Source organism: Convolutriloba macropyga, chromosome 11 (genome assembly GCF_964194025.1).
Source record: "Convolutriloba macropyga chromosome 11, txConMacr16.3, whole genome shotgun sequence".
Classification (NCBI taxonomy): domain Eukaryota; kingdom Metazoa; phylum Xenacoelomorpha; order Acoela; family Convolutidae; genus Convolutriloba; species Convolutriloba macropyga.
This window is the reverse complement of record NC_134478.1, coordinates 37,029,715-37,053,896: the sequence shown is the minus strand read 5'-3', so window position 1 is coordinate 37,053,896 and position 24,182 is coordinate 37,029,715. Positions and strand designations below refer to the sequence as shown.

Here is a 24,182-nt window from a genome sequence, read left to right as displayed (position 1 = left end):
GTTGAAATTCCAAAACGTTTTCAGACAATAAATACCTAATCATTTGGTAGATGACCCCGATAACGAATTACATAATTTCACTGAAGAGCAACGCATGTGTCAAAGAATGCAACGTCCCCCCCCCCCATCTAAACTGATAATCGTACCATAAATCTCAATTGCCTAAGAAGACTTCTAACAAACTCTGCGCTCAATAGTATATTAACAGTAATGAATATCATGCGATTTAGACCAAACATAAATTCAACTCATTCTAGTTGTAAAAATAAACCAAAAAACTTCCATATAACTAAGGCAGTACAATTATCAACTACGAAGCGCATCAATTTCCACAATCTAATTCGATCAATTCTTACAAAATAAGGCACCAATTTATTTTAAAAAGCAGTGACAATGAACTCCAAAACAACCCAATTTATCACTGAGAGCAACACTTTGCGCCCCGTTCTGGGTATGAAACCCAGATAGAAAGCTAGCACCTTGCGTTTTGACCATAAAATAGCACTTGTAGCCCCAATACTCGGGTACATCCTAGGATCATTCTGCATATTTGTCTTGACGACATCGAAGGGATGCGTTACCATACACGAGAGAAAGGAAGCTCCGAAAGCTGATATTGAAGAATCTATCAAGACGTTCTCTCCTTTCATTCGCGACTTGAATTCCCAATAAAACATCACATTTAGCCCAGTGTGAGGCAGATCCCTCGCAATAGTCGGCATCAAACCGCTGAATAATTTACTAACTCCCTCCTTCTGGTAAATGACAACCAACGCGTGCAGGATCCCCAAATTTGTAGTTCCGCTTTCAAGTCTGGTTTTGACGACATTGAGTGGACAGAATACAACACAGGTTACAGAGCGTACAAAACCTCCGAGGGTAAATGATCCCAAAGGTGATGGTTTTTCATTTCCATAAATGGACGACTGCAGCAGGTAGAGAGACGGGTAGAATACAGACATTCCTCCCATATTACGATACAGCGACACTACAGTACCCCGCCAGAAACCTGTCAATTTCAACAAACATTGTCAAGCATAAATTGGCTGTTTACTTACTTTAAATATTCTTCGCATTATAGTTTCTGGTTTTAATAATTTTATGTAATTCCAGGTCACCTACTTTCCAGGCACATTAATCAGACCTCCTCCGATTCGAGAAGTTTTTGAGGCTTAAAACACTCACGTGCACATATTAAAACACCAAAAGTATGCAGTGGCAGAAGTTAAAATGCCAGAAGATGACTTCAGTTGACTTTCGTCATTTTAAAACGTGCGCGTTTCGTGTTTTAAGCATGGTTATGTGACTCTGCAGAAGTCACTTTGAAATGCTGACATAATATCTTGAACCGCTTGGCGGTTCTCGATAAACGCCAGAGGTTCTCAGTGACTTCAAGCAGAGTCACGTAACCATTGTTTAAGGTTTTTGCATACAATTTAGCCTAATTGTTGCGATAAACTTATTAAATAGCTTCAGAGACTGAGATGTTGGAAATGACCTCTTCCATTGAAATTGAGACCCCTGAAATTGAGACGCACGAAACAATTGATCCACAGCCAACTTTCCCGGCGCAAATGCCAACGCCACGACCAACAGCAACTGGTGAGAAGAGAACCGCAGTTGTGCTAAGTCCCCTAACTAATGCTTGTGAAAACAACGAAGAAATGGTTAAAGTTATCAAAGCAACGATGCAAAAGACCGTGGAATCTACTATCAAGGTGTCTCTTGATAATTCAATGCCAAATTTTATTGCAAAAATTCAGGATGAAGTCCAAAAAAACCATGGTGACTGCAATCGACAACGCTCTTGCAAAAATGAAGATAGAGCTACAGGACGAGCTGGGGCAAAAAACTAATAGCGCGGTTAACAAAACTGACCTAAAAGCTATGGCCCATTCTGAAGAGTTGGAACAATACAACAGAAGAGAAAATTTGCGCATCAGTGGTATCCCAGAAGCCACATACATTGACCCGAACGGAACAACTCGCCCTGAGACATCTAAGGCTAGCGTCCATAAATTCGTCGAACTTGGAAGATTTCTTGAAAATGAAATAAATGAGCAAGATATCTCAATTGCGCATAGACTCCCGACAAAGAAATCTGGCCAGAGACAGTTGATTGTGCGATTCTCGAGGCGTATTACAAAAATCAATATCCTTCAAAACAAGAAAAGTCTAGCTAAAGCAGCAGAGACGAAAGACGTAAAAATTTACGAAGACTAGAAGGCCCCACGTTTGCGGTTCTTCAACATGATGAAAGCTGATCACAGGATTGAGTCACTGCGAACCAAAGAAGGCAACATCTTCTTTACATGGAAGAACAACAGAAAGATGAAGATAAGCAATCTCTTCGGTGGTGGCCATCTTCTCAACTTTTACTTCAACGACGTTTGGAGTTGTTTTTCTCAGCAGCATTTCTCTACCAACAGTGATATCTCAAATGGAACCTAAAATAAAAATCAACTCGGTGCTCATTCCTGAATATAAATTATTTCGGTTGCTACACTTTAATATTCGCTCTCTAAAGTGCCATTATGATGAGTTGCTTCTGTTTCTAAGTTCTTTAAAAGTCGAACCGACTGTCATAGCTTTAACTGAGACTTGGCTGAATGACCTGGACCATATAGACTCATTGTCATTTCCAGGCTTCAGCAAATTAATAACTAAAAATCGAAGAACCAGAGGAGGAGGTATAGGCCTACTTGTTTCCGAATGCACTTCGACTGTTATAGAGGACTCTACTGGAGATGCTAACATAATTCAATCGTCCGCTCTTTCGAAAAGTTATTTGGATGTAATTAGCAGCCATAACTTCCAGCAAGTCATTCAAAATCCAACTAGAGTTACAAAAAATTCTTCTTCCTTACTCGATCACATCAACGAATATCCAATCTTCAAATATAAAAAATTCAGGAAAAATCGAGTCCTCTATAAAAGATCATTTCCCTGTCTTCGTTGATCTTGTTGTCAATAGTAAAAAGCATCCAAACTCCTTCGCATATAGAAAAATATCGGATATTGAAAAAAATCGGAACCGTTTTCGAGAATTTGTTTGTGAGCATATTGATAACCTAGACAGGGTAAACTTCGAATCGATAACGTGCACTATACATAATGCGGTAAACATTTTCGCTCCCCGGCGTCTTCTCAAGAGAAAATCTGAGCAATCGAGTTCATGGATAACTAATTCACTTAAAAACCTTATGTCGAAGCGCAACCGTATTCGGAAGCAAGTTGCTCACTATCCCTCTTCAAGAATTCTAGCAGAAAAGTACAAGTCTATTAAAAACTTGGTCATAAGATGCATTCGATCTGCAAAGAGAAAATATTATGCAACGCAAATTGAAAAGAGTAAGGAAACCCCCAAAACATTTTTCGATACACTTAACTTGGTTATTGGCAAAAACATAAAACCATCAATACCAAATGAGATTTCCGTCAATAGAAATTTTGTCGAAAATGATGCTGATATTGCTTCAGTATTCATAGAGTTTTTCGCTGGCATTGTTCCGCAGCTCTCGAATGCTTTTGATCACCGCAAACATGTTGCTCTCGATGATGTTGACTTTTCAATGGCATTCAATCCTGTAACCTCTGGCGAAGTGGAAGAAATAATATATTCTTTGCAAGCAAATACCTCCTCTGGTGTCGATGACATACCCACTGTGGTGATTAAAATATTAGGAAATGTACTCAGTGGTCCGCTGGTGAATTCAACAAATGAACATATTCGCTCGGGAGCTTTTCCCGAAGAGTTCAAATGTGCAAAGTTAGTGCCGCTACACAAAAAGATGGCAAAGATAATCCTAACAATTATCGGCCGATTTCTTTGCTTCCATCTATAAGCAAAATTTTTGAGCGCCTTTTATACAATCGATTGTTAGTCTACTTTACTTACTTTATTTTGTTCTTTTGTAATCAGTTCGGGTTTAAGCCTAAAAAGTCGACTGTTGATGCGTTAGTTCATATTACCGAAATTATTAGACATGATTTGACGCATTCTTTTAAGCTTCCAGTTGCCATTTTTCTGTACTTAAAGAAAGCATTTGACACGATTGATCACTCTATACTATTTAAAAAATTAGAATCATATGAAATTCGCGGTTATCTTCTATCCTGCCTGTCGAGTTATTTAAAGAGGACGCAAATTGTTAAGGTGAGGTCCAGTATTTCTGCAGCTTTTCCACTTAATTGCAGGGTGCCTCAGGGGTCTGTTCTTGGACCTCTTCTTTTTATCATCTACATCAATGATTTGCACCACGTCTCAAAATTCTAAAGTATTTCATTTTGCTGATGGTACTTCCGTCTTGTTTGACATGAGGAATAAGGACGCCAACAGTGTAAATTGCATTATCAATGAATGGATGAAGTCGAATAAACTTACTTTAAACCAGAACAAGACGGAAGTCATGTTATTTAAAAACCATTTCGATTGTTACCTCAACTCTGAAACTCTGCTTTCAGTATCGAGTGTAAAATATTTAGGACTCATAGTTGATAAAAACCTGCAGTATAAGTCTCATATTAACAGTTTACACTGCTTTATATCCAGGTTGGTTGGTTTGACTTATTCGATGCGTAAGTTTCTAAATAAAAAAGACTTGAAATGCTACAATGTATACATCAAGCCAAAATGCAGTACGGAATTTTTGTGTACGGTTGCACTTCAAAATCGAAATTGAATGTGCTGAAGCGTTTGCAAAATAAGTTTATACGAAGTATTTGTTTTCTGCGCAAATTCTTTTCGAAATGCATAGAATCGTGCCTATTCATAAACTGTATACATATGATTTGCTTGAGTTTGCTCTAAGATCGTATAATAATTTTGTTGACAATGAATATTTAAATCTCATTTGCCATCGTCAATATTCCAGGAATTTACGCTCGTCAAGCGTTCACATAACATCAACTCCCAAAAGGAAAGGGCAGTTATCCAAGCTATCTATTGCTTATATGCGTGCAAAACTTCTGAACTCCATTCACCAATTGGGCTTATATGATTTGAATTTTTCATGTGACAATCAAATACAACATTTTGTTCATTACTTCAGGGACAATGTCCTATTATACGACAATGAAATAATTGATATTGTTGTTGCATAGTTTTGTTTTTTATAATTAGATCCTTGCATATCCTGCCAAGAGGGAAACCGTCTGCGTTGGTCAGTCAATGCCTGTTTTAGCCCTGTCTACCTTCATGTATATTCCTGGATCTAATCGAGTCCATACTTCTCTAACAATGTGCAGGAATATGCAAGGAAAAAGATTTGTTAAGTTTAACGGTCAAAAAGTTCCGATTTTTTCCCCAATTTTGCCTTTCTTTCATCCTATGTCTCTCTCATACCTAGGTGAGTCAAAAATCTCTTTGTTCTCTATTCGGGCGGTACCAAAAAAGCATAAACTTGCTTATTTACCGTCCACCTTGGTGCTTTTTATTTCATTGATTTATTAAAACAAAATTTTTATTTATATAGCATTGAGGAAATTAAATTACAATTAGCTGCCCCTACTTCTCAAGGTTGGCTCAAATAGGTTGCCATTTTTGACATTTTGTATTTCCACACAATTTTAGCTCAGGTAAACTTCCCAAATAACTAATCAAAACCATCAGTTCTTCAGATTTCTATTATCAAAATGTTCCTGACAAAACGAATCTTTTCCGTTCGTGCCCCCCATCCCGTATGTTATGTCAAAGAACTTACAAAAGTTCACATACAAAAGAACATTTGGATCTTTTCCGTTTCTGCCCACCCCCCTTCATACAGAGCACATGATATTACACAGTAAATCTTTATGTAACAATATGGCGCGTGCTTCTTAGGGGCGCATAAATCTGGGGGGAGGGAGGCAGAAACGGAAAAGATCCAAAAGTTCTTTTGTATGTTAACTTTTTTCAAATTCCCTTCTTAATTACAATAAGAAATTAGAACTAGAAATTCAATTTTTGAAATTCATAAATGATGCCTAGAACTAATCGGTTTGTTGAATCTGTATAGCTCAACATTAGTTCGTTTATAAATCCATGGAAAATCTGTCATCCACGAGCCCGCTGGACATCAGCAGATGCCTCAGGAAAAAGCGATTAAGTCAGTTGTTGTCCCCAGCACTAATGTGCAGAAAAGAATGGGAGATATTAACGTCATCTAGACAGATTTTGTAACTTGTGCCTATTTTTATCACTGACACAGCGCTCCCTTTTCAGCAAAAAAACAATTATCGACTCTGTCATCTTTCGTGGAGTTTCGCCACTCCGAGATTGACCAAACGGCAGATGAGGCAATTAATTAATTTTTCAATAACTTCAACTCTTCTGAGAAACTAGTCTTGGACTAGAAAAAATCAAACATAACCGACTAAAGTCGGGCGAATTGCTCTCAAAAGACCGGCGAGCCGTTGGCTTTGTCAACAGCTAGCCACGGTTTAGTGACCTCAGGGCGCTACCTCTTTATCCCGTTTCTGAAGACGAAAGCCAAATGGGTCAGATGAAAAATCGGCCAAGCGATAAATTGCATAAGACAAACAAGATTAATATATTTGCTACAAATTGCTTTTGAGAGCAATTAACAATAGTTTCTTAAAAAGTGTCCGTCAGATCATTTATGATGAAAAACATTTCAACTATAACTCATTGATAATGAGGATCAGAGATGATGACATTACGCCACATAGCAGCAGCTGAAGTGCGGCATCAACAAAGAGAGAGAGAGAGGGATAAAACGAGAAAGAGAAGGAAGGGAAACCTAACCAAAAGAGAGAAACAGACAGGAATATCTTCCATAATTGGATTCGACAATGCAACTTCTAGTTTTCTAACCTTGTTAATAAACAGATCATATAAAAAACTGAAAAAGGCAAAATCAAAAGGAGTTTTCATGTTCTCAATAAAAAAAGTTCGAACCATTTTCTATCTCGAAAGTTCTGTCAAGTAACCTATCTCTGAGACTTGAAAAGTTTCGTTGGCCAGTAATGGTCGTTAAACTTAGAAAAGGACAAAAAATATGGAAAAAATTTTCATTTAACAAAATCTTGCTAGAATACGAAACATTAATATCCTAAGAGTCATTTCATTGTCTCAAGAGACTAACCGGTATCCCTCTTTCAAGCCTGAAATAGTTTCACAGGCTCATAAAGATCCATACACTTGGAACATAAAAATTTTCCAAAAATTTGAAATTAAATATTATCCAAATATTACTGAAACTGGAGTAATAAAAAAGTTGATCACCATCCCATTAACTGTAGAAACTATGCAGCAGCTCATTATCAAACCTTGGAGGAGGTCCCACGGCATCTGTTGCGGAGAAAAATTCAAAACATGAAAAACTGCAAATATTTTAAAAAATTGCTTGAATTCGTAATATTAAAATCTTGAAGAACATTCCATTACTTACACCAATGAACTATGCAGTAACCTATTATCAAACCCTAAAGCAAGTTCTGTGGCCCTCTAGGCTAGAGAAATCTAAAAATTGCCAAAAAATTTAAAAAATTGCAAGTTTTATATAAAAAAAAATTGCTAAAACTTGTGATATTAAAAAGTTAAAAATTAAACCATGACAAAAAAAATTTTCCAGTAACTTATTTTCAAACCCTAATGGAGTCTTTTTGACCCTTGAGGCTCAAAAAATCTGAATAATGACTATAAAAGTAAAAAAAAAATTGAAAAAAAAATGGCAAAAAATATCAAAAAATATGCTTAATTTCGTGATGTTAAAATTTTGCAAGACATTCCATTTAACCTAGAAATTTTTCAGTAACCTATTTTCCAACCCTAGAGGAGAATCTTTGGCTCTTAAGGCAGAGAAAATCTAAAAAACGACAAAAAAAATTCAAAAAAACTTGAAAAAAAAGCAAGTTTTATCAAAAAATTGCTATAAATTGTGCCATTAAAAATTTTAAACTATTCCAGGTCCTTTAAAAAATTTTCAGAAACTTATTATCAAACCTCTTAGGATGTTTTCTAGCCCGTGGGTCTTGAAAGACCTGAATAAGGAAAAAAAATGTCAAAAAATTTGAAAAAAACTGCACGTTTTGTCAAAAAATCAAAATTCGTTATGTTAAAATGTTGAAACCATTCCATTACCACTAGAAACAATGCGGTAACCCATTATCAAACCCTAGAGGAGGTTCCTTGACACCTAGGGCTGATAAAAAACAAATGTCAAAAATTTTCAAAAATCTTGAAAAAAATTGCAAAATAGTATAAATTCGCGTTTTTAGCAAGCGGTTGTTCGTCAGTAGCTAGCCACGGGAGTGAGGTGCACCTGGGGCTGATTGGGGGGGAAAAACTTGGGTGGGGAGCAACAGCGCGGTGTGGGGATGGGGCAATAGGGGGGGGGGTCAACATTGGGGGTGTCTTCAACCTCTAAGAACCGCCCTTCACACCATAAGTATAAGTCTCCAAAAGTTTGAGCTGAAACAGAGCTGAGAGGCTCTAAGAGCACTAAAGCCTGCTGGGCACTACCTGTTTATCCCGTTTTAGAGGACGAAAAGTCAAAAGCGTCAGACGAAAAATCGGTCAAGCGAAAAATCGCATAAAAAAGACCGACAGGACTAATATAATTGCTACCATTTTCGTTTGAGAGCAATTAAAAACACTAACATAACCAAGTAACGTCGGGCGAATTGCTCTCAAACAACCGGCGAGCTGTTGGCTTCGTCAGTAGCTAGCCACAGTTTAGTGAGGTTAGCTTTAGCTTCATTCAACTATGCAACTTTTAGTTTTCTAGACTTGTTAGTAAACAAATCAAATAGAAAACTGATATTTTAAAAATTTGCAAAATATTGTAAAATTTAGAACGAAAATTTCCCGATTTCGCAGCAAAAAATGTTCAAATCCATTTTTTGTCTTTGGAGTTTTGTCAAGTAACCCATCAGCAAGACTTAAAAAGTTTCGTCGGCCAGTAATGATCGTTCAACTCGATCGAAAAGGACCAAAATATTCAAAAATTTTGAAAACGAACGCAAACTCTTATCAAAATCTTGCTAAAATTCAAGACATTAAAATCTTCAAAGCCAATTCATTGTCTCAAGAAACTGTCTAGTATATCTATTTCAAGCTTTAAATAGTTTCACTGGCTCAAAAAGATCAATAAAATTGGAACATAATAATTTTCCGAAAATTAAAAATAAATTTTATCAAAAATTGCTAAAACTGGAGTCCTTAAAATATTGATAACAATTCTAATAACTCTAGGAACTCTGCAACAGCTTATTATCAAACTTTGGAGGAAGTCCCTAGGACCCTGGTGCCGGAAAAAACCAAAACGATTCAAAAACACTTGCAAATACAAAAATTGCATATTTTTTTAAAAAGTTGCATAAAATCGTGATATTAAAATCTCAAAAAACATTCCATTACATCAAAAAACTATGCAATAACGCATCATCAAAGCCTAGAGGAGGTTCCGTGGCTCTCAAAACAAAAAAAATGACTAAATGTCGCAAAAAAAATTTGCAAGTTTTGTAAAAAAAAAAACGCTAAAATTCGTGATGTTAAAATCTTGAAAGACATTCCATTACATCTATAAATTATACAGTAATTTATTGTCAAATCCTAGAAGTTTTCTTGGCTCTTGGGAATTGCAGAAATTTGTGATAATAAAAAGTTGAGAACTATTCCATAGCCATCAAAGTTTCTCTGTAACTTATTATCGAACCCCTAAGAAAGTTTTTTTGGCCCGTGTCTGGGAAGAGCTGATTAAGGAAAAATAAATGTCATAAAATTTGAAAAAAAAATTGCACGTTTTGTCAAAAAAAGCTTAAAGTCGTGATGTTAAAATGTTGAAACCATTCCATTACAACTACGCACTATGCAGTAACCCATTATTAAACAATAGAGGAGTTTCATTGACACCTAGGGCTGATAAAACAAAAAAAATGTCGAAAATTTTCAAAAAGCTTGAAAAAATTGTGCAAATTACTATAAATTTGCGTGTTTTTATCGAACGGTTGTACGTCAGTAGCTAGACACCGGTGGGGGGTTACACCGGGGGCTGATTGGGGGAAAGGGTGGGCAACAGTGGGTCTGGGGGAGGGGTAACTGCGCGCAGAGGGTGGGGGCAATAGTTGGAAAGGGGGCGTCAACAGTGGGGGTGTCTTCAACCTCTAAGAACCGCCCTTCACACCATAAGTATAAGTCTCCAAAACAGTTTGAGCTGAAACAGAGCTGAAAGGCTCTAAGAGCACTTAATGCCCGCTGGGCGCTACCTGTTTATCTCATTTTTGAGGACGAAAAGTCAAACGGGTCAGACAAGAAATCGTATTAAAAAGACCGACAGGACTAATATAATTGCTACAAACTTCGTTTGAGAGCAATTAAGAATCAGTCAAGCAAAAAATCGCATAAAAAAGACCGACAGACTAATTTAATTGCTACAAACTTCGTTTGAGAGCTATTAATTAAAACAGACCTTCGAGGCAGAAAGCTAAGCTGACGATGGTGATTAACCTTATAAATTCTCGAGCAATAGCCCTACATATGAATTTTTGAACTACTGAAACTATCAAGGAAGGTCTTGAATCGTCCTGATTCATTTCTTATTGTTATAATTTCATATCTGTGAAACTCTTAATTCTCCATCCCGTCTCTTGAAGCTGATGAACAAGTTCTCTAAAGAAACTATCACATTGACACTTTTATTCAGAAATGTTGATCACATTAGATCATGGCTATCTGAGCTGACATCCAACCTTTTCAGCCCGATAAAAATCAGGCGATTTAAATTGGTCGAATTGTTCTCGAACGACAGACAGGGACTCGATCTAATTCTAGCTTGATTCACCAGGGGAAGAGTAACCTAAATAGAGTACCTAAGAGCTTTCCCTAAACCAGTACTAAAAATTAGAAGGAAAAACGAAACCAAATTCGGCGCACTTTGGATTACACTTTTTGTAGTGAACTGTCGACAGCAAAGTATTAAATTCCGACGGAAATTAAGATCAGTTGAAAATCCATAACACCAGCCTAAAAGGTAAATCAAAAATCAAATCGCTCAAGCGATCAGAAGAGTATTCTAGAACAAGCAAACAGTGTACAAAAAATTCACATCTCCTTCAAACTTTGTTCGAGAGCAATAAATAATCTGCAATTATGTAAATTTTATGGTAATGCTGCCATATTGCCTACTGCTGATGTTCTAAGGTGTTCAAATTGTTCATGAAATTTCAGCACGCCGATTATGAATGCTTCTTCAGTCAGATCAAGAACTTAAAATGAATTGAAACATTGATAGCATGACCGCAATTGAGCTTTAAATTAGCAATCGGTTTTTGAGGAAGTTGCATCTCAGCAGATAAAGGTTGCGACTCCTTATGAGCTCAAACCTGACAGCGACTCGTATTCAATTAATGGCATTTACGTAGTTCTCCTGTCGACTTTCGCTGAGATTCGAGGCGATTTGTTTCATTACACGCGATGACCGAGCGGCTCCTCCCGTGCACGCGAGACGAAAAACTAACGTGTTCCACGTCAACTTCTATCTGCTCATATTTAAGCCTCTTGATTTTTTAATGTAATCTATATGCTTCATTAACATCTCTTGGGTATGACTTTGGTATGGGATTGAAAACTTTGACATCAAAGAGTGTCCTTCCAGTTCTGATCTCGAATCCATTTGCTCAAATGTCCTGCCTGAACTCATCAACAGTTGAAGTTGCGTTATTCACAAAGGTTTCAAGTTCGAGCGGCTAAGATGCGGCTCAACTTAAGCATCATAATACACATCATCGAGGAGTTGGGCAAAGATATCCCTTATTGCAGCTGGACAGTAGTGAGTAGACCCACGTTTTCGGAAGTAAAGTGCATATTCAACTCCACGGGGACACTTCACTGATAAATCCTTCGGCCTCCGCCCAAAACGAATGCATAAAACATCCCTGAACTCTGATTTGGATTGAGCACATCCGTATTTTTGAAGCAGCAGGGCATTTAAAGTACTTTGAAGCACCTTTTCTCAATTGAAAGCTGCATTTGATACTTTTCATCCTCAATAGTGATGGAATTGATGAAGTCTTAATTTGATTTGAAAGATTTTTATTGAAACTTCTCTTTTATTTTGATTCGCGTTTTTAGCTATGATACTGAGCTTCTTATCAAATTGCATTTTGCGTGCTTCCTTGCTCACCGTAACATGAACTGTTGAGATACTATTTATGCTTTTTAAAGACAGGCTTTTTAAACAAAAAAATTTTGTGTAAACTCTTTTGTAAACTCACCATGCTGAAGAAATCATCAGCAACAAGCTCATCCAAGCCTTGACGAACACAGATGGTCCAGACGAGATAACGAGACGGGTACTCTCTCTCTCTCTCTCTCTCTCTCTCCGTCAGAAACGGTGGGCTGGCAATCAACCAACCAGATGACTACAGCAGAAACTATTCAGACTCCCAGAATCTTTCAGCGCCACTCGAAGAACCATCGTCCGACCTCATAATTCTGGAACAAGACCGAATGAAGAAAAAGATCCACAAAAACCGGCTGAAGACAGTAATGCAGAAGCAAAACCAAATTATTGACGCGACGAATCCCGACCTCTCATACCGAGCCTCCTCCTAGCTAAACGCTTTGCCAATAGGAAAGCACGGACTCTGGCTCACAAAATCGGATTTCCGCGAGGCCCTCTGTATCCGCTACGGATGTGATTTCAAAAATGTTCCATCAACATGTGCCTGTGGATCACCTTTCCTACTGTGTTACGCCCTACACTGCCCAAAGGAGGATACCCAATTATCCGGCACATTTAAAGACGTGATCTTATCGCTAATTTGATGAAATTTGGCCACAACGTTGAAGTTGAACCACATTTGCAGTCTCTCGAGATTTTCAAACACTCTACCTGCACCGAAGATGAGGCAAGACTCGACATCTCCACCAAAAGAATCTGGGGCAGTCGTTTTGAGCGCTTCTATGATGTAAAGATTTCCAACCCCTATGCTCCCACAAGCAGAATTAAAGACACCAAAGATGCAGATTTACATGAAAATTTAAAACACCTTAAAAATCAAGACAATTGAGGACATTGAACATGGATCCTTTTCAACGTTGATTTTTGCCACCACAGGTGGAGCCAGCCCCATCACACACAAACTCATTAGTACCGGTGTCAGCTTTAGTCATTTAAAGAGCGCTATTTTCTGCACTCGTGGATGTAGAGGTCAGGGATTTGGAAAAATTAATTGGAACTGCAATAATTAGCAATTAATTGATTGCAATAATTGATTGGTGACTCTTAATTTAACAGCAATAATTGATTGGAACGACCCAATTAATCGCCCAATAACTGAAGAAAACTAAAACAACATTCTCCCAGGATGCATACCTGAAACTAGAGAAAAAGTTCCCAGATTACAAATTTTGATGCAAATGATAAGCATTTTGACAGATTTTGGGTTCAAATAATTTTCGCCTTTGATCACGAAGTTGAATGCTAGCGAGATTATAACCTATGTGTTTATTTTTGGGTAAAGTTGAGACAAAATTTTTTGAAAACTACGGAAACATTTGTTGCTAGAAAGTAAAGTTTAATTGATCAATAATTGCAACTATTGCTGTAATTGATTGTAGTGTTTTGCCAATTAAATTAATTGATTGCTACCCTTTTTCTCTAGCCATTTAATTGCAATTAATTTTTCCAAATCCCTGGTAGAGGTCAAAAGTCCAAAACGCCAGATGACATCAGCATAGAAACTTTCAACACAGAAGTCAGATCCTAATTATCTCCAATTTTCAATTAATCGCAACCATATGACCTCTAATGACAGACACAGTCTTCGCATTCAATGCCAAAACGACTTCCAAATGACTTCATGTTGACCTCCAAAGACTGAAGCCAAGATGCATGTTCCAAAACCAAATCATAGATAACTTATTCTTTTCATAGCTGGTGCTGCTGCGCGCACATTTAAATTCTGTCCATTTGCTTTCGCTCTCCGCCTCACATTCATTGCCATTCAGTTTGCTCTTTTTATTTCCTTTGTGTTATTTTGAAATTTATTAGTCATTACATTTATAGTCGTTTGATCCCTAAACAGGCTTAATCACTACAACCTTGTAGTTACAACAACTCTGTTCCGTATGTAGACAAAACTCTGTATGACAAATTAAATGGCAAGCGACGACGATGCCTAAATATCCAATTTATCCGACAACGTTATACCCATAATATCGTCATATAGCAGACATATTTGAATCCGATACACAAAGAAATTCACTGCTCACCTGGCAGTCCATACTGACGGTATAAATGTTGACTGACATTATCCAACTTTAGATTTCTATCCACTTGCAGCTGTGTTTTCACCACCTCTAAAGGCTGCAGAAACAGTGTGCTAAGACACCCACTGATCGCACCAGACGATAGCGCTTTCGGAACATTAGACAGTCTTATTGTTGACAACTCATTTTCAGACTTCATATAAGTCCATTCATCAGCAAAGCTGAAAGCACAGCCTACAAAAATAAAGCACCACAGGCAAAAGTTTTTTTGTCAAAATCGAACATTTCATACAGCTGAAACACTTTTCCACCCATGAAAGTTTTAAATGCAATGCCTTTTTGCAGTAAATTTAAAAACTCTGCTGTAATGTCTCGCAGTGAAGGATACTTACAATGTTTCTCACTGCTCCCTGGAAACTTATAATGGTTCAAATATAACTTCAAATTCAATCAACAAAACTTGTAAAAGAGTGTCTTGAGATAATAAAACAAAATTATAAAAAGGACCGTGTACACCATCCGGCAACGATGGATGTAGGTCGGAAAATAAGGGGTGATGAGTAGCCGGATGCTGCACACCAAGCTGTTCCCCTCCAGACAGTGTAAAGACGGCCCAGTCACAAAAATAACTAACAAGTGGAGAGGAAAGCAACTATATATATAGCACACATAGGGAACTGGTATGGAAGGATTAAAATAAAAATGAAATATCAAGGAATCAGCAAAGGAATAAAGTTAAGCAGCCAAACATTCAGTGCAGCCTTCACTCCTCCACGACGGCGCTAATCGAAGTCTCACTGAGAACACGATGCCTGAGCGCGTGGCATCCCCTCAAGCAGAGAACACAGCTCCTCAGAAATGCGAAGCTGATTTTCTTTCAGCTTGAGATAATAATAATAATATATCAGTATTTAGGGTCAAGTCCAGGGGAGTTTTAACTCCCTAAGCAGTTTCAGTCAAAATCGAATCTTTTAGTATTACCGCAGCTAGAACAGCCACCGATAATTCTCCAGGTGCAAGATAGTTCGGAGTCGTATTTTTAACAAAAAATTGGAGATGTTCAGCAGCATCTCCTTGGCTCTGCTGATTTCTAACTCATCGATGCAAGTGCCAAGATGCGCACCCAGTAAATTGGCCAGATTTGCGACCCGGAGCCAGAAGTCACTCTCTTGTTTGCGTTTTGACAAAATTGTCGTTGTGAAAGTTCTGATGATTCTTCGGGTACACTGCTTTCCATTTCTGCCTACCTGTACGTAATGAGTCCAGTCGATGTTGTGTTTCCATTCACAATATCCAAGAACGCTAAAAAAAATGGAGCTCGTGATACAAGGAGAGAGGGAGAAGTCGTAGCCTAGTGAGTCGTCCTTTGTAATCCAATTGACTAGTTACAAGAATCAACGCTGTCGCCCTGTGTTGAACTTTCTCGATCAACTCCAGGTCACCTTTAGATGGTTTCCATAGAACACTCCCGTATGAGATTGTAAGAATGTAACTACGATACAACTGCTTTTTCGGCAACCAACTCGTTTTGGCTGAAATGTTCCGTTTGATCTTTTGACACGCTTGAGTAGCTTTACCGGCTCATCTCTCAGACTGACAGGACCATGTGAGATTCCTCGAAATCATGGCTCCAAGATCTTTCTCTACATCAGACCGGCCGATGTACCTGTCGTTCATTTTGAGCTTTATTTGGTTCTTGAAACAAACAACTTTGCTTTTACCGGTGTTCAACATCAACATGTTCATGGTTGCACCACCTCCTCACTTTGGTAGCATCAATTTGCAAAGTAACAGCGTTTTTGCCAACAATTTTGTAGTCGCCAGCATAGCCGAAGCATTTTGTAATGATGCAAGTTGGAAGACCGTTTATGTAGACATTTAATAACAGCGGTCCTAGCATAGACCCTTGAGGTACTCCACTATAGACAAATAGCTCAGACGAGACCGCCTTTCTGAGTCAAGCTGTGTTTCTATCTGTCAAGTAAATTTTGAGAAACTTTAGCGCATCGCCTCGGATGCCACTGACATATAATTTGTCTATTAAGCGTTCGCGACAGACTTTGTCACAGCCTTTTGAAAATCCGAATAGATTGCCGCCAGAGTCTCACTGTTATAGTTGTCGTATATTTCGCTAAGGTACATGATCATTTGAACTACTGTGTAACTGTTCTTTGTGAGTCCATACTGCTGGGGAGCGATTGTGCTCTCGATTTTTGCAATGAGTTTAAAGAACAAGAGCGACTCGAACAATCGAACAAATAGAAAGACACTTCAGAAGAGTGATCGGTCTATTATTAGCCGCTGATTGTTTATAGCCATCTTTTTACAACGGGACAACGTCGCGTGTCCTCCATAGATTCGAGAACATTTTTCTGTTAGCTATGAATTTTTAAAAGAAATGACAGAGCTTTCGGGAACACGTTTGCGAGAAACTTCAATGGCATGTCACCGAAGTTATCGGGGCCAATGGCTTTTTGTGTCTGCAGATTTTCCAGTGCTAACATAATTTCCTCGCAATTAAATTGAATAGAGAACTCATTAGTGTCAGTGATATTTGTAGAGCTTCGTTTATGGTTACACTTATTGTACACTGAATCAAAATACTAACTGAATTTCTCAGCTTTTTCATTATTGGTAGTGCATTTTTTCGCTTCAAAATGCATCCCGGACGGAAAATAAGAGGAGTTTTTCTACCCCATCTGATATTTCTGTATCCCGTAGAAACGGCCAATGAAAAACACATCCCTCTCGTAGTCCATCTTATCAGTTTCCAAGCTTTCTTGAATTGTCGCCTCAATAGCTTTCAGTTGCTCTAGTCTCGAAAGAGAGGACTTCCTAGAGATAAGCCAAAGCAACGTATCGCGCCTTTTGAACGGAATTGAAGTTTGAGGTTTAACCCACGGTGAAAGTAACATTCAGTCTTTTGTCCACTTCAGAATGTGAATTTTGAAGCAATCGTAGAGCCAATCGTTTCAGAGTTGGAGAAATACATCAACATTGCTGAAGCAGTACGGAAGAAAAAATTCTCGTCTATATGCTTACAGAGAGAAGTTCATTTGACCTTTGAGTACGCAAAGACATAAAAGTCTAAAGCTGACGAGGTTTTAGTGGCTCTGGACCGCAGTTGAGACCAGAAAATTTAAGTAGATAAGGTGGATGGTCAGAGTTGTGCAGCCGTTTCAAGCGGTTGTTGGCTGAAATGTTTTATATCAAGTCACTGTTATTGGTTAGGGTAACATCGAGCTGTTTCCTTTTGCCTGTGATAAGTTGTTGGTAGTCTTGCTCTAAAAAACGTTCGACTTATACAACCTCATCATCATCATCATAACTGAATACCATTTGAGTCCAGGAAGTATTCGAGAAATTGATAACTTCCATGATGAACATGGAGGCGCAGTATTTTTCGATGGGTTCAGATTTCAATAAGCTAAGTATTTCCTCATGAGTTTCGAGTGATTGTCTATAAGGACTCGGTTTGGGTGCACAATACAATCAACTAAGAAGTGCTGCCAGATCGAGAAGAATTAAAACTTTATCTACAAAATGAGCAGCAAGGGAGATTCGTCTGTGTTTTATAGCGGGTGTAACAGCAACCAACACCCCGCCGTTTTTTGACTTGCCATTGTTGGCGTCACGACCGAATCAATGAATTAAAAACTGATTCAAAAGCAGGGCATTGTCAGGAATTTTGGCTTGCAGCCAGGTTTCAGTCGAGCACAAGATCTTTTAAAAACTACAAGCAGTGATAGTTTTGGAAAATGTCATTCTCCTTTTAATATCCAACAAAATTTGCACATTGTTGACAAGTACAAACATTTCTTTGACAGAATTTAGTCATTGGGAAGATTCAATTTTAGTTTCTACCCAGTTGCCATCGACAAGTTGGAGAAGCGTTTTGGTTATTGAATTTTTGGTTCTTTTGCTCAACACCAGAGGTAATTAACTCCTTTCTTTTTCTCAAAAGTTGCGTTTCATGCTGGGCGTCCGCAGGGCTAAGTTGTTTGCTTACGTGGAATGAATTTTCGTAGTGTTTCAATTTTTTCATTGAACTCAGAATGCGGTTACGTTGCCAGCCATTTGAAACTGTGAAGAAAAATTGTCCTGGATCTGTTTTCTTGCTGTGGTCCGAGACGTCTCAGCTCAGTGATTTTGTAGTCCATATTCTCTTGAATGCTAATATTTGTTTGATCTCTTTCAAATCGTCTTGCTGTTACTCCCAAGCTTTTCGTGAGGAACTTTTTGGCACTCTTTTTACTCTTATACCCTCTACAGCAGGCGCCTCATTGATCATTTGTTCAACAGCTGGTTGTTGTACAGCAGTTTCTAGGGCACAGTGTTTATTATGACCGTTTCCTTCATTTCAGATATTGCTTTTTTAATTTCGTTTACCTCCGTTTCAAGAGTTTTCAGACGTTTATCCTTGACAGGTGCTACTTGTTGAAGTTTAGTAGCAGATTTGACTAGTTTATCACGTATATTCAGGACAGCAAAGGAGTTAGAGAGGAGGAAAACATTTTGTCCAAGGGCTTTGAGCCCTTCAATTGCAGTTTTCAAAGGTTTCGTACATTGTTCAGTTAGATGCTTTGTTTTAATGTACGTGAGACAAGAAAACCTTGGCTGAACCGCCGAAATGTCAAGATTGCAGGTGTTACAGGTCAGGCATCTAGCATCAGATGCCAATTGAATTCTGCAGAAACATTGTGCTAAGACACCCACTGATTGCACCAAACGATAGCGCTTTCGGAACATTAGACAGTTTTATTGTTTACAACTCATTTTCAGACTTCATATAACTCCATTCATCAGCAAAGCTGAAAACACAGCCTAAAAAAATAAAGCACCACAGGCATAAGTCCAAAACGCCAGATGACATCAGCATAGAAACTTTCAACACAGAAGTCAGATCCTAATTATCTACAATTTTCAATTAATCGCAACCATATGACCTTTAATGACAGACACAGTCTTCGCATTCAATGCCAAAACGACTTCCAAATGACTTCATGTTGACCTCCAAAGACTGAAGCCAAGATGCATGTTCCAAAACCAAATCATAGATAACTTATTCTTTTCATAGCTGGTGCTGCTGCGCGCACATTTAAATTCTGTCCATTTGCTTTCGCTCTCCGCCTCACATTCATTGCCATTCAGTTTGCTCTTTTTATTTCCTTTGTGTTATTTTGAAATTTATTAGTCATTACATTTATAGTCGTTTGATCCCTAAACAGGCTTAATCACTACAACCTTGTAGTTACAACAACTCTGTTCCGTATGTAGACAAAACTCTGTATGACAAATTAAATGGCAAGCGACGACGATGCCTAAATATCCAATTTATCCGACAACGTTATACCCATAATATCGTCATATAGCAGACATATTTGAATCCGATACACAAAGAAATTCACTGCTCACCTGGCAGTCCGTACTGACGGTATAAATGTTGACTGACATTATCCAACTTTAGATTTCTATCCACTTGCAGCTGTGTTTTCACCACCTCTAAAGGCTGCAGAAACATTGTGCTAAGACACCCACTGATTGCACCAAACGATAGCGCTTTCGGAACATTAGACAGTTTTATTGTTTACAACTCATTTTCAGACTTCATATAACTCCATTCATCAGCAAAGCTGAAAACACAGCCTAAAAAAATAAAGCACCACAGGCATAAGTCCAAAACGCCAGATGACATCAGCATAGAAACTTTCCACACAGAAGTCAGATCCTAATTATCTCCAATTTTCAATTAATCGCAACCATATGACCTCTAATGACAGACACAGTCTTCGCATTCAATGCCAAAACGACTTCCAAATGACTTCATGTTGACCTCCAAAGACTGAAGCCAAGATGCATGTTCCCAAACCAAATCATAGATAACTTATTCTTTTCATAGCTGGTGCTGCTGCGCGCACATTTAAATTCTGTCCATTTGCTTTCGCTCTCCGCCTCACGTTCATTGCCATTCAGTTTGCTCTTTTTATTTACTTTGTGTTATTTTGAAATTTATTAGTCATTACATTTATAGTCGTTTGATCCCTAAACAGGCTTAATCACTACAAACTTGTAGTTACAACAACTCTGTTCCGTATGTTGACAAAACTCTGTATGACAAATTAAATGGCAAGCTATGACGATGCCTGAAAATCCAATTTATCCGACAACGTTATACCCATAATATCGTCATATAGCACACAAATTTGAATCCGATACACAAAGAAATTCACTGCTCACCTGGCAGTCCTTACTGACGGTATAAATGTTGACTGACATTATTCAACTTTAGATTTCTATCCACTTGCAGCTGTGTTTTCACCACCTCTAAAGGCTGCAGAAACAGTGTGCTAAGACACCCACTGATCGCACCAGACGATAGCGCTTTCGGAACATTAGACAGTCTTATTATTGACAACTCATTTTCAGACTTCATATAAGTCCATTCATCAGCAAAGCTGAAAGCACAGCCTAAAAAAATAAAGCACCACAGGCAAAAGTTTTTTTTTCAGAATCGAACATTTCACATAGCTCAAACACTTTTCAAGCCATGAAAATTTTAAATGCATTGCCTTTTTGCATTAAATTTTAAAACTCTGCTGTAATGTTTCACAGTGAAGGATACTCTTTGGTAGCAACAATTTGCAAAGTAACTGCGCAATTTTGTAAATGTCAGCATAGCCGAAGCATTTTGTAATGATGCAGGTTGGAAGACCTTTTATGCAGACATTAAATAACAGTGGTCTTAGCATAGACCCTTGAGGTACTACAGTATAGACAACTAGATCAGACGAGACCGCATTTCTGACTCAAGCTCTCTCTTTTCTATCTGTCAAGTGAATTTTGAGAGGCTTTAACGCATCGCCTTGGATGCCACTGACATATAATTTGTCTATTAAGCAATTGTGACAGACTTTGTCAAAGCCTTTTGAAAATCCAAATAGATTGCCGTCAGAGTATCACTGTTATAGTTGTCCCGAACGGAAAATAAGAGGAATTTTTCAATCCCATCAGATATTTCTGTATCCCGGAGAATCGGCCATGGAGAACACATCCCTCTCGTAGTTCATTTTATCAGTTGCCGAGCTGTCTTGAATTGTCGCTTCAACGGCTTTCAGTTTTTCTTGTATCGTGAGGAAGGACTTCCTTGAGATAAGCCGAAGAAGCGTATCGCGCCTTCTGAGCAAATTTGAGTCTGAGGTTTAATCCACGTTGCAAGTATCATTCGCTGCTTTGTCCGCTCCAGAATGTGAAATTTGAAACAATTGTGGAGCCAATCGTACCAGAGTTAAAGAAATACATCAACATTGCTGAAGCAGTATGGAAGAAAAAGTTCTCCTCTATATGCCCACAGAGAGCAATCAAGTCGACTTTGAGTACTCAGAGACATTTAATTCTAAAGGTACCGAGGTTTTAGTTGCTCTGGACCGCATTTGAGTCCAGAAAGTTTAAGTAGAGAAGGTGGATTGTCAGAGTGGTGCAGCTGCTTCAAGCGGTTTTCGAATGAAATGTTTAATATCAAGTCACTGTTATTGGTTAGGATAACATCGAGCAGTTTCATATTGCCTGTCATAAGTTGGTAATAGTCTTGCTTAAAGAGAAGTGCGACTGATACAGCTTCATTATCACAATCACTGGATACCATTTGAGTCCAGGTATTATTCGAGGAAATGATATTTTCCATGATGAAACTGGAGGCGCAGTATTTTTTGATGGGTTCAGATTTCAGGAATCCAAGTAGTCCCCAAGTCCCGGTTTTGGTGCCCAATACAATCAACAAAGAATTGCTTTATAATCTGCCAGATCGAGAAGGAGAACAATTACTTCTACAAAATGAGCTGGAAGTGAGATTTGTCTGTGTTTTATAGCGGATGTAACACCAACCAAAACTCCTCTTTGTTTCAACTTACCACTGTTGGAGTCACGATCGAATCAATGAATTAAAAACTGATTCAAAAGCAGGGCATTGTCAGGAATTTTGGCTTGCAGCTAGGTTTCAGTCGAGCACAAGATCTTATAAAAATTACAAGCAGTGATAAATTTGGAAAATGTCATTCTCCTTTTAATATCCAACAGAATTCGCACATTGTAGACAAGTACAAACATCTCTTTGGCAGAATATAGTCATTTGAAGATTCAATTTTAACCCAGTTGACATCGACGAATTGTAGAAGCTTTTGGTTGTTGATTTTCAGATTCTTTCGCTCAACACCAGAGACAATTGAATCTTTTCTTTTTTCAAACAATGCGTTTCAAGCTGCACTTCCGCAGGGCTAAATTCCTTGTTTACGTAGAATGATTTTTCTTAGTTTTTCACTGAAATCAGAATGAGTCTCTGTTGCCAGCCATTTGAAATTCGAAGACAATTGTCCTGATTCTGTTTTCTTGTTGTGGTCCGAGACGTCTCAGTTTAGTGATCTTACAGTCTACTTTCATGAAGGCCACCATTGATCTCTTTTATATCGTCTCGCTGTTTCTCACAAACCATTTCGTGAAGAACTTTCAGGCACTCTTTTTACATACCTATTAAAGCAGGTGCCTCAATGATCTCTGGTTCAACTGCTGGTTGGTGTACAGCAGTTTCTTGGGCACTAGTGTTTCCGATGACCATTTCCTTCATTTTAAATATTGCTTTTTTGAAATTCGTTTACCTCCGTTTGCAGGTTTTTCAGACGTTTATCATCGACAGAAGCTACTTGCTGAAGTTTAATAGCAGCTTCGACTAGTTTATCGTGTGTATTCAGGACAACACAAGAGTTACAGAGGAGCAAAACATTTTGTCCAAGCGCTTTGAGCCTTTCGATTGCAGTTTTTGAAAGTCTTGTACATTGTTCAGTTAGATGCATGAGAGACAAAAAATATTGGCTGAACAGCCGGAGTGTCAAGTTTGCAGGTGTTACAGGTCAGGCATCTAGCTTCAGATGCCAATTGAAATGCCGTGAATCATTTTCACTCAAGATTGTACCAGCAGTCTTTTTTTGGAGGTGTTTTTGCTTCTTTCTCTCACGCTGTGAAGAATTCAGGGGACGTTTCTTCGTATAATGTCTCTGGCAATTCCTCGCTGCTTCAAGACAAAGAAAGAGTCTTCAATTCAACTTGTTCCATTTGATGAAGTTTTCTCAGTTTTTTCCTCAAAAAGGAGTTACTTTCGGGCGGTTTAGAGATGATATCCCTAGCAACGCAGGCAACAGGCAGGTTCGAGTTCAAAAAGGCGATGTCTGGAGTTCCAGTTATATGACAATGAATTATCAATATAATTCGATCTGAGAAAGGCTCTTCTGCATTGAGTTAATTATACACAGTTTTTCAATGTTATATGCCGACGGCACCAGTTTTAGAGTACCTATTTTTTGAGTCTAGACGCAAATACTATATTACATATGAGCTATCTGCCTACGAAATATCAAGATCTCTCTTCTTCCAAGGAATCTAAATTTAATAAATACATTTTTGTCTGAACTCATTGAAGTGACTTTTCGTCAAACTGTGTATTTTCAGATCTATGTAGCTAGGGACGTTGAACAAGGACTGCTAATATCGAAAGACACAAGTTGCTTGTTATAGGTTTTACTGGTAGCTTTTTGACAAATTATATATATAAAGCCCACTCCGTCCCTTTCCTGGAAATGAGAGTTGCAGTATGATATTCTATCTCTTCAAATCAGCATCCACAAAAAATCTACTCATAGCAGACGAGCAACTGAAGAAGTATCGTTTTCGTAACTTTAGTATGTTATCGTTACCCAGCGCAAATAGAAAGCCCCCAAATGTTTGCATCTGAATGCCGGGAGCTAAAGCAAGACGAGTATCAATAAAGCAACAATAAAACTTCTGTTAAAATTGGCTTTGACGAATATTCCTTTCAAATGCAACATCAAATTGTACTACCAAGTTGACGGCCTAGCATTGAGCGCATCTTTGGCGGTCACAATGATTTAGATGAAGTTTTCGAAGAAAAATTAAAGCAGTG

The 24,182-nt window shown here is 38.2% G+C and overlaps 1 protein-coding gene across 1 annotated transcript; it reads right to left on the bottom strand.

The window, feature by feature from the left end:
* Positions 1 to 183: 183 nt before the first annotated feature.
* On the bottom strand, positions 184 to 14,469 carry LOC142349852 (mitochondrial glycine transporter B-like). The gene is made up of 2 exons (XM_075401664.1): positions 14,219 to 14,469; positions 184 to 1,009 (listed from the first exon to the last, which is right to left on the bottom strand). Exons 1-2 carry the CDS (start codon positions 14,412 to 14,414, stop codon positions 378 to 380), a joined length of 828 nt encoding a protein of 275 aa, XP_075257779.1. The 5' UTR covers positions 14,415 to 14,469; the 3' UTR covers positions 184 to 377.
* Positions 14,470 to 24,182: the final 9,713 nt, after the last annotated feature.

Excerpts from the sequence above, each read along its gene's own strand:
- LOC142349852 (XM_075401664.1), bottom strand. The coding sequence starts at position 14,414 with ATGAAGTCTGAAAATGAGTTGTCAACAATAAGACTGTCTAATGTTCCG. Across the intron at positions 1,010-14,218 it reads CCGTCAGTATGGACTGCCAG|GTTTCTGGCGGGGTACTGTA; the intron begins GTGAGCAGTGAA and ends TGAAATTGACAG.